General features: G+C 41.2%; 1 protein-coding gene across 3 annotated transcripts in view; it reads right to left on the bottom strand.

Annotated features, from left to right (window-relative positions):
• Window positions 1-11,550, bottom strand: part of LOC146384445 (RNA-binding protein Raly-like) — a 71,381-nt gene that overhangs the window by 5,863 nt on the left and 53,968 nt on the right. For all 3 annotated transcript variants that reach the window (XM_084936396.1, XM_084936397.1, XM_084936395.1), the window contains 4 exons: window positions 10,825-11,006; window positions 7,106-7,219; window positions 3,893-4,044; window positions 1,651-1,696 (listed from right to left, as the gene is read on the bottom strand). In XM_084936396.1, the coding sequence (XP_084792522.1) occupies window positions 1,664-1,696; window positions 3,893-4,044; window positions 7,106-7,219; window positions 10,825-11,006 (481 nt within the window). In that variant the 3' untranslated portion in view covers window positions 1,651-1,663. The remainder of the gene's footprint in view (window positions 1-1,650; window positions 1,697-3,892; window positions 4,045-7,105; window positions 7,220-10,824; window positions 11,007-11,550) is intronic.

The following is an 11,550-nucleotide window of genomic DNA, read 5'->3' as shown; positions in this document are numbered from 1 at the left end:
TGCTGCAAAATATTGGCTGTTCCATAGAAGTACAAGGAAAAAGTGCGATCTGTTCCCAGGATTTGTACCTTGGTGAAACACTTTGATGTTGAGTTTACAGTCGTAATATTTCATTTGAAGTCTTACTAAAAACAGTATGATGTTAATTTTGGCCACCATTATTATTCTTGTTGCTATTTTTTGAGTGTTAACTGTCCCTCAGTTTCTCAGCTCCATCCACCACCGTCTTATTTAAAAATTAAGATGGTGAGAAAAGTCAGCACGAGGCTTCAAAAATAAGATTTGTCAAAGTGATGGGTGAGATTACCGTGTCTACAATTATCTTTTATAGTCCATTAACTATGTGCTGTATGTATTGGGCAGTAAAGGAAAGAGAAAGCAGATCTATCTTCATTACAGGGTTGGATACTTAATGCGCAAATGTCCAACTTCCCACTGCCGAATGTGTTTCCATGTGTTTTACCACCAAACAGTCACTGGCTTTAGTTTGTTTCACAGAGGATGAACTTACAAAGACTCAGAAACACACAGGAAACAGTCCGTTTTTTGCATTCTTTGTTGCTTTAGCAAAAACAGAGAGCAAACACACGTTAACTGCAAAAATCAACTGATGTAAGAGCTAGTTGAAGTCTTCCACAGCAAAGTAAGTGCTACGTTATGGTAGAGGAAAGATCTGGAAATAGTTTAAATGATTCTACAATAAAAGAATATTTAAAGTTATGTCATATCATATTATTATTACATCATACTGCTCTTCCTTCTGAGCTCCATTTTTGTTCAAAACCTATTAAAGAGGACGTATTCTGTTCATTTCCAGCTCCATCTCATGCTATAAAGATCGTAGTGTATTTATATTTGTACGTCCCCTATCGCCTCCTAAGCCAGTGAACAAATCTTGATAAAAACTTCTGGCTTAATGCACAGTGAGTGCAAACATCTGTATGTTTATATGCACATGTACACATGGCACTTATTCTTTATTGACCTAACATTAAAGTGTAGGTTTGCACATTTTTATTAATGGAATCTACCAGAGTAGCTCTGCATGATTTTTTTGATTTTTTTAACCCATCTTCCTTCAGATTGGCTGCTCCTTGGAAACAGAAGGTTTAAACTGTATGTAGGCGGGGCTTCTGTGCTCACAGCTAGAGCTGTGCGCCTGAGATGACCGATATTATGGATAACCTCTATCTTTGACATGATGCAGCTCAAAGAGTGGAAAAATGTCCAAAACTAAGTTTCATAAGGAATACTTGTACAAATGCTGGATCCTTTATTTGAAAGTTTGGCCCTGCTTAATAAAAAGACAATTGTTATAGAACACATTACTTTTGGACTGAGTGCATTAGCATTATTGAGCCTGAAGTGGTTAACAAGCTGTATTCACAAACTGTAAGGGTGTAATCCTTCACAGTTAATATTATTTTCCAAATAATTTCAATGAAGATGCTCAAAAATGCACAGACAGCTCAGTTATGTCTACAGCCATAAATTAAAGCACAACGCCCTCCAAACCCAAACCCAATTTTCAGTTTGTGTTTAATTTGAGCATCCACCATTAGATAGACACACATGAAAGAAAACAAAGAAAAGCAAAACAGGTTCATTTCAAAGGAACGTATGAGGTCAGGCAGCTTGCCACCTTCATACCTGAACTGCAGCATCACAGGTCCTCCTCCTGATCAGACTGCTTTATCTGAAAACAGAAAGAGAAAGTTACTCTTAACAGGACAGTGGGTTAATTAAAACACTGCTTTAGCCTCTATTTGCACATCGCCTCATCGTTCAGTGCAGCCGGAAGTCCTTTATCCTCGCAGTCCACGTAAATGCTCATTTCCTGTTCATAATAACACATTGTGTTTCACACACACACACACACACACACACACACACACACACACACACACACACACACACACAAAGAGGTAAATGGTAATTAGCCTGCTAAAACGCTCTTTTATTCATGTACACTCGGCTTCTTCCTGTCAGAGGAACAATGCGACAGATTAAGGGCCGGTCTGTTCTCTGCCTCCTCTCAGATTAATGAGGCAGCTTCGCTCTGTCAGGCAGGTATAGGAAGCCTGCAGGCTAATTCTATGTCATTATGTTTCCCTGTACAGAAACAGAAACACTGAAAGCATCGCTCCTCCGCTCGGCCGATCTGCTCCACTCCGGTGAGAACCTGAATCAAAAGACCTGCGAGGCGACTGATAAACACATCTTCCACCAGGAATTATACAGATGGTCTCTCTGCAGTGTGGGTGAGTCACAGATTTACTGCTGGTAAGTCTATATGACTGAGAGATTTATGAAGACAGGTGAAGGGATGGACTGGGACAGATGAACTGTTTGTTTTTTCAAACTCTAACTGGATATATGGAAATCGTGGCTGACATTATTTTTTACTTCTTACTTTCTCTTTGGCAAAAGAAATGTTTGACTGATTATTAAAATAATCTCCATAATAACTAGTGAAACACTGAAAAATAATTCTGAGAGTTTGACAGTTTTGTTAACGCACCTGAGTCAGAGTTAGCCAATTCTCCACAAGAGGGCAGCATTGCATTAGCTGCTATTGCAGAGCTGAGCACTCCAGAGGTTGTTGAGGTTACCCTGTGGGAGGTACATCGTCTTGTTTGACTAGCTTAGTGTGTAATAGGGATACTTGTGCATTCTGTGGGATAGTGATTGAGTATTAAAAGGGTTTAACTTGTTTGGGTAGTAGTAAAACATCTGTACTAGCAGTGATGGTAGCAGGCATGTAAAATTACACAATGGGTAGCTAAATTCATCCTATAAAGTAACTGATAGGGAAAAACATACTGTGTGTTTAGCCTGTGAGGGTGTATTTATCCTGTGTAGTAGAATGGGTGAGTAATAGTGATACGTATTCCATGGAGGAGCCTATATATTAATTGTCAGGACCGCTATTGTCAAAAGAAGCTACCAGTGGCAGACATTTATAATGGTGATATATCTCTGAGGGGAGCAGCAAGACCTCAGCACAGAATAGAGAGGGCAGCCATAACAACAGCTCCATAAATGATTAAGTTAGGAAGAGCATGAATGGAGTATCTGGAGGTCGGTTGCAAAGAGGCTTGCAGATTGGATTGAGACTTTCTAAACAAGTCACTATAAATCAATGAATGTCAACAGGTCTGTAGGAGATTGTTCCATTTGCAAGGGTTATGGCTGAGCTTTATTTTGTGAACTGTCTGTACTGAAACTATGCTCCATTTACTCCATATTTGCTCTGCAGTAGTGGCAACAGTAGGAGTGGTGGTATACTGAGTGAGTAGTATATGTTTATCCAGTACTGTTGTGCCATGGGAAAGGGTTTAATTTGGAATTTGTGACAAGGGAACATTCCCCAGCAGACTACAGGCAGAAGAAAAAGGAAGAACCACTGAGCAAATGTATTACTGTAATTACTTTTTATTAGGCTTACCATCTGCTGTCTTATTTTCATTTACTTAGGCAATTAGATGAGTTCAGTGAATGCAATGTCACATCATTACTGCAAATATTAGCACACTGAAGAATAATCGCTGTGTGTAAGCACAGCACATCAGCTGTTGTACAGAAACCCGTTCAAGCTGGTTTTGTGAGACCACAGTGAAACGTCAGGAAAGTAACTGATGGAGTCCCTGCTGCCGTAACACCTGCGTAAACTGCTTCCTGCTGCTGTGTGATGCCACAGCTGTTTAATATCATTAAAAGAAGAAAACAAACTCCTATTTATTCAGCATGAGACTGTGTCTGAAAGCTGTGAGCAATTTGAAGATCGGGAGGCAAAGCTAAAATTTGGCTGTATGTGAAATTGATTGATATTGATTCTGTAAGTCAATGGTAGCATGGGTGTAGCTGTGGGGAAGCAGGGCCATATATTTACCCTGTGGGTGTAGCTGTAGGGGTAGTAGTGCTGGTAGTGCAGCGGCTCGTCCTCACTGGCCTCCCCTGGCTCTGGACTCTCTCGCTCCAGACTGCTGACTGAACCTCGGCGAGAGGAATCTGACACACTGGGCTCCCTGCTCTCAGGACACTCTTAGAGACACACACACACACACACACACACACACACACACACACACACACACACACACAGTTGTTCTTATGGTGTGTTTAGACTAAACCTTTTTGTAAAGAGCTTTAAACACCAAAAAAAATGACACAAAATTCTAAATTGTTCGTGTGTGAATACAGGAACATTTTGAGTGGAAACAATAATAACTATGGTGGCCTGGTCCTGATGTTTCTAAAGAAGGCAAGGATTAAAAAGAACGTTTCCAGGTGGATTTGATTCTCAGGAGAAGGCAGCAGCAGGGAGAATTTCATGGTTTGATCCAGGAGTTGAAGCTGTATCATCTACCACTTTTGTACATATTCAGGATGTCAGTGTGCAGTTTTCTCCTGTGCTGGTAGGGCCTTAAATTTTGCCTTGGTGCTGCTGTGCTGTTTGGAGCTTTTTAAATGAAACACTACACTGCGTGGACAAAAATATCATGCCACCTAAATGCAACATCTATTCTTGGGTATTAATATGGAGTTGGTTCCCCTTTGCAGCTACAACACTCCTTTGAGAAGACGTTGAAGTGCGTGTGGGGACTTTTGCCCATTTAGAAGAACATTTGAAAAGACAAACACTGATTTTCGAGTTGATCCTAAAGGTGTGTCTTTATGAGCCTCTGTTTTGCACTGGGGCAGAGTCAAAGGTGGTCCATCCCCAAATTGTTCACACACAGTTAGAAGCACAGAATTGTCCAAAAAGTTTCGGTAAGTGGAGGCATTACGTTTTCCTTTCACTGAAACTAAGAGACCCAGGTCAACCCCAGAAGAACACCCCACAGCGTTATCTCTCCTCCACCAAACTTTATAGTTGGCACAGTCTTTCAGGTAATGTTCTCCATTCACCTAACCCAGACTCGTCCATCAGATTTGTCACATCACAGAACACGTTTCAATAGCACACCTCATTTCATATGATTGCTTTTGGTGGAGGATGTCAAAATGCTAACACTGATACTTCAAAGTCCAGAAACCAAATGGGGCGTTGCCGTGGCTACATCCATCTTTTAAATACAGTCCTTTTCTAACAATTTTTTTCTTTAAGCCTTTAATTTCTCCTTATTATACAGAGAGTAGTCACTGTGACAGTTCTCTGTCGATAAATAAGTGGACGTCCAACAGTGTAGAGACATGGTTATGGATGATTTTAGGTCTCATTAAAGCAAAATCACAAGTCATGTCACAACAAAATATTGTAATTTCAATTTTTATTTGAAACATTTTCAGATCTAATGCAAACCTCTAAAAATGTCAGTTTTGTAATGAATTTTAACCCTCATAACTCGAATACCCGCAGTATTACCTCCCTCTTTGACGACTCGCTGCATGTGTGCGAGAGAAGTTCTCATTTGAGTGTTGGAACACATTTCTAGGAAATAATCGCAAAAAACTGAAGACCGTCAACGTGTCACATCGGATAATTTCCTCATCTATTTATCAACCCGAGGAGATAAAACCCAAACACACACACACACACACACAAACATGCACAGGGACGACACGATAACTCCTGAGCGCTGAAGGGGAGCTTATGAAAGGTTATGAGGACCGTGTTTATCGCTGTTTACCTCACTGTCATAATCCACGCTCCACTGGTGGCAGTTTTGTCATTGAACCATTACTCACAGATGCAGTATGATAGCTGGCTCACATCTGATGGTAAACACAGCGACTCTCTCTGCATCACCGAACGCTCCGACGGATCATTTGCCGTAATAAACTCAAATTTAGAGTTCAGGAAGGATTAGACCTGGATCAGTCTGATGTTTGAGGTTGATATAGGCATTTAATAAAAACGGGATGCGTGTCAGTGTCGAACACCTCTAAAGTAATGACCGAGACTGAATACGTTAGATGTTTCTCATTCGTTTGTAAACAGAAATGTAGTCCTGAATATTTTACATTCCTGCTAACAAGCCTTTTCATATTCTGGCAAAGCACCAAAGACAACAACTAGACTGTCATGGGCTTAGGAGATTGATTTCATTGATTTCAAACAGGCAGAAAAAGCCAGCCTGACTTCTTGAAGGTACGCTGTCTGACCTTGGGGTGAATTTTCTGGGACATCCAGTCCTGGGAAGATTGTGACATTACATCAACACCTGAATGCTGCAGACCAGCAAACTGCCAAAGACGTGTTCACACTTACTGATGTTTAGTTAATCAAGTACATTTGATTGGAAACACCTGACTGCTACTTATATACAGTCTATAGTTACTGTAGATCAGTCCTCCAGGGAAGCTGGAGGACTGATCTATTGAATCCACTGTGCAGCCAGGACCTTTCTGTGTGGAGCTTGCATGTTCTCCCTGTGTCTGTGGGGGTTCTCTCCAGCTTCCTCCCGCAGACCAAAGACATGCACTTAGTAGTGCTAGGCTAACTGGTGATTCTAAATCGACCATATGGATGTGGGTGTGAATGGTTGTCTGTGTCTCTGTCCAGGGTGTACCCCGCTTCTTGCCCTGTGAGAGCTGGGATAAATTCCAGCACCATGGGGGGATTGAAGAAAATAGATGGATAGATCTTACCACTACAGCACCTTGACAAATTTTATCTATGCTGTGCGGTCTGGGGGTCAGTTGATGCATTTCAAAATGGAAGCAATACGTGTAGCAGTCAAGTGAAAAGTCAAGGTCTTCAGTAGCAGATGACTCATGCGGAAGACATGGAAGTAAGGGAAGGTTTGGGGTGAAGCTAATTATCCATCCATCCATTCTCTTCTCCTTATCTTTATCAGGGTCACAGAGGGGCTGAAGCCTATCTTAGGCTTAGGTCACCAATCTGGCATTCACACTTATGTGCAATATAGAATCACCAATTAACCTAACCCCACTAACTGCATGTCTTTGGATTGTGAGTGGCAGTTGGAGTATCTAGACAGAACCCATGCAAACACGGGCTGTGTATACAAACTCCACACAGAAATATTGCTTCACACACAGACTAAATATAGCAGCTCTAATTTAGAAAATAATTGCAATTAATGCGTTAGGATTAAATTTTATTATTATTATTTTCAGCACAGTTCTTTGTCTCTACCTGAGCCATCCTTCCTCTGTCTGTCCATCTTGTCTACGCAGTCCAGCAGGCCATCGATCTGAACCTTGATCACTGTCAGCTCCCTTTTGATGGAAAGAAGCTCTGCCATTCTCACTGCAGAGACAGGGAGAGATGTAAGAAAGACAGGGGGATTAATCTGGCTCATGATGCATAAAATAAAATAAAGACTAACGCATGAGGCTATAACGACTACTCTGGTTAAAAAGTATTCTATGTTAAAATCAACGGATAAAGTTATGTGAATGTCACCGGCTAATGCATGGCTTTATTTACATGTTGTCAAGTGTTGAAAAGATGAAGGCTCAAGCTGCCTCAGTGACCACACTTGAGATTTGGTTTACTAACAAGGTTCCTTTAGTTCAACAGGAAGCAGAATGACCTAAACATAGAAGTTGTCTGCACCAACCACTCACCCAGAACTTCCCTCCTTAAGCTAATGGGGTAAGAACATTAAACAAGCAAATAAAGCTGTGAAAAACAGACAACCAGAACATTCATGTCAAAAGCAAAGGAAGTAAATCCCCACAAAGAGGCAGGGATCGATCTGAGGAAGCCGAAGAGCTGCTTGGTCTGGGAGAGGGAAAGAGACCCTTTTCTCAGCCTCCTTTAAATAGAGGCAGGACAGTTTATCAATTACTCTGTTACACTGTGAGAGATCTGTGAGAGAGGAGACAGGAAAAAGGAAATGAGGAAACAAACAGAAGAGGAGGGTGCATAACATAGAATACATACAGCTTTTTAGTATGCAAACGAATGCATGTAAAAACCTATAAGCAACAAATGTGCAGTTGTTTAGAACATAAACCTAAATCTGGGTTTGAATCCTGGACCTGCAGTTTAATGTCAAACCTGCATTTGAAATTTATGTGGTGTACAGATAAGACATAACACGTGGACAGTGACACTAGTTATTAAAAGCATGGGTTTAATTTAAATTATTTGATATCCTAGTGCTGACACACATGGAAAGTACAGCGAGGGCTTAGAGAAGGGTGTAAAAAGGGAAATTAAAGAAAAATAGATGGCACACCCCTTTGTCTTGCCATGTTTTGGGCATCTTAGTGCCAGTCTAGACAAATCTGCAGCAGACAAAAACATTTTAGACAGCAGTGATTTGTCTGCGTGCATAAATCCAGCGACATAAAGAAATGTTTCTTTGCTGCTGGGTGTGGAAGAAAATCTCAAATCTCATCACCAACAGTTTTAATGAACCTCTGTACTCCACATTCCCACAGAAAGAATCAACAACTGGTAGATGGTCTGAGCCCACAAATGACAACAGAAACCAACATGTAATGTAAAACAACTCTGAGCAGTTCTTTTTTCTTCTTCTGTCTTTGCAGCGCTGATGTGTTTCAGGGTCATTTTCTGTTCATAAGTGGGCCGATGCAAACTTGAAAGTCAGCGCTGACCGCGGTAGGATTTTACAGCTCCATGCAGATTCGAGTGTCATTCAGTGACCCGTGCAGTCATCAAGGCCGCGCTCCTGCACCATCAGTTACTCTTAGCGCTGCGCTGCCGCCTTCTTCAGCTGCATGAGCCCTCGCCCTCGCTGTGCTCCATAATGGACTGACGCCGCTGCACACAGCTCTCCAAATGACCCTGAAAACTACTTCAATCCTGAAAGCTTTTCGACCTCTGAAGCTTGCAAAGGCAATCTAATTTCCTTGTGATGGGGCGCAGTAAAAACTATTAAGGCTTGTAATAAACTAGTATAAACAATTCTTATTTTCCATGCACTATTAACTCGGTCTAATTGTGAGAGCTGATAGGCTCGGCTGGGTTATAGCAGGAGAGGAGAGCCCTGCGGTACAGAAGCTTTTAATGAAGAGACCATCTGGAGCGCCCCCCCTCACCCGCCTTCTCTCCAGCACCCTGGGGCCTTACCACCGAGATGAGCTGTCACACAGGCGGGAGATAACATGAAACAGGGTTTTGGAGAGGAAATATCCTCAGAGTGCAGCAGGTTTCCACAGGAGCTGCAGATTTAAAGGGGGGAAAAAACAGGCTGAACATCACAACTGTGTACAAATGTGAACATCAAGGCCGAGGCTCATGTGTGGGTCTGAAATTTAAAAGCCGTTAATTGGTGAGGGATGTGCCGTTAAACACCCCTGCGTATCGTCCTCTGACAGCAGCGGGGAGTTGGTGTCTCTGCCCTTTTTCGATAAAAGCCTTTTAACAGCTGAACTTCCTGAACTTCTCGTGCCACAGTATTTCCCTTCGTCCTTTACCCTCGGCAGAGTTACAGCCACGACTCTGGATTTAATGTTTGCTGATGTTTTCATTAGGTTTAACGGTCATGTAGATCTCAGTGGATGGATAAAGTGCACGTCTCTCTGGGACATGAAAAACAGTTTACTGGAAAAGCGAGAGAAGAAGACTCGGAACAGTTTGTGACAACTAGGCACTGTGAAGGTAAAAGAACGCATATGTACAGTTAACAGGCAAGTGCTAAACACAGTATTAATTTACTTTATTTATTTTGCCCTGTAAACAAACACGCTTATTAAGTGATTTCAAAAATCCACATGTTTGATGGAGACTTTCTGTCTTTGGTTAACAGAAACTGCCATGACGAGCTTACTGAGCTCACTCTCTGAAAGTGCAGCACCTGTGTAAGTGCAATATGAAGGACCCTCCACTTAAAGATATGAGCGCCATGTGATTATTTTAGGAGTGTCTAAATGATACATCGAAAAGACCACGTTTTTACGCAAAAAAGAGGAAAAGAATAAAGACAATTAAATCAAACAAGGATTCAACTTGATCATAGGAATCATAGGATCATAGTAATTGGTCAAACATGCTGATTATAAGTTTCTGTATCTGAACATGGTGGGAAAGGGGGTTGATTGTTTGGGTTTTCACTATATTATTCTCGGGTCTTTACCTTACAGGAAAAAGCACCTTGAGGGCACTGTTGTTGTGATTTGATGATATATAAATAAAATTGAATAAATTGAATTCACTCTTTCACTACCAGCAAACAGCCTCCTGAAACCACTCGCTGATCAGGGAATACTCATTTTTCCCTAGCGACTGATGGTTGCCAGGCAGTTGGTAGTAGGTGTGTGACTGGGGCCTTTTCTCAGCACCTGTCCTATTAATCATCTTTCCTTTCTGAATTTAAGCTGAATGAAAGGTGAAAGATCACTGTGATCACTGTGATCACTGCCACACATGTGCAGGCCGGAAAAATGGGCTTTCAACAGGGTTTAAAAATAGCCGGCGAAGAGGAAGCGATGCACGGCCGCCCAAGGCTACAAACAAATGAAAAACTGGGTTTTTATGTTGCTAAACACACACATAGAGGTTAAACACACATCTTCACCACTTCCAAGCTGGTGGAGACAAAACAGATGAAATACTGGACTTCAGTTGATGAGGTGACTAATTTTCTTTGTTTTTGCAGGATATGAGAATGTGCATAAATATCAAAATAGTGAAATAAATGAAATGTTACCACTTTAAATATAGAAAATTAAGCATGTCCACTGCCAGTATTGTTCAATTATTTGGAGTTAAGTTTTGTACTTTAATGCCATTTACTTAGAGCTAATATCCACGGCTACATCACCCTATAACTGACCTATAATATAAATAATACCAGAAATATAAACCTTGTAATTTTGTATCTGAAATTGTTTAAACTAAAAGTTCAAAGTCATTTTTCTATCAGCACAGCATCCTCTTACATTTGCTGCTGGAGGCGGAGGTGTGTGTGTTGTTGCTCCTTCTGGACGGCCTGCTGCTCCTCATTCTCAGAGCCGCTGTGGACAATGAAGAGGAGGAGGATGATGAAGACGAAGAGCGGGGCTGTTTTACAGGACTGGGATCCGCTGGGACTGAAGAGGGAACTCGCTGATAGTCAAACACACTGAAAATAAACACACACACATGCAAGCTTTAAATACTCACACCCTCGCAGACAGAGTCCCATGATGCACCAGTGCCTGAGGCGGTAGCGTCATGCTGCTCGTTTCCATCTCGACTGCTTTATTGTTACAATGAAATGAAGGCAAATTTATGTCGTGAGCAGAGTTCATCTTTATGAAGAGCAGCTTGTTTGAAGTCATTTTTATACACAAAAATCTTTGTTATTAAAGTTTTAAAAGCAGAAAGCGGAGAGGAAACAAAGAATAATCTTTTTATTTTTTAAATGCTTTTATTTCTCTGAACTTTCCCTGCAATGTTTCTGGCTTGCAACTCCAAACACAAATCTTTAGAAGGAACTTGTAAAATATATACCTTCATTTAAAAACAACAGTCAATAATTTCCTAATGCAGCTATTTTTCTTAATCTGGAGGAATCAGTGAATTTAAGTGGTGGATTAATCCACATTTGATGCTTCAGTATTGCGTCAGTAAGATGTCTGAGTGACCGAGAGATTTCTGTTATGATCTGCAGAAAAAAAGACTCA

The sequence above is a fragment of the Perissodus microlepis genome, chromosome 7, assembly GCF_051167445.1.
Source record: "Perissodus microlepis isolate ML-2025 ecotype Zambia chromosome 7, ASM5116744v1, whole genome shotgun sequence".
Taxonomy (NCBI): domain Eukaryota; kingdom Metazoa; phylum Chordata; class Actinopteri; order Cichliformes; family Cichlidae; genus Perissodus; species Perissodus microlepis.
Note: the sequence above shows the minus strand (reverse complement) of the source record. Positions and strands in the feature narration are given on the sequence as shown.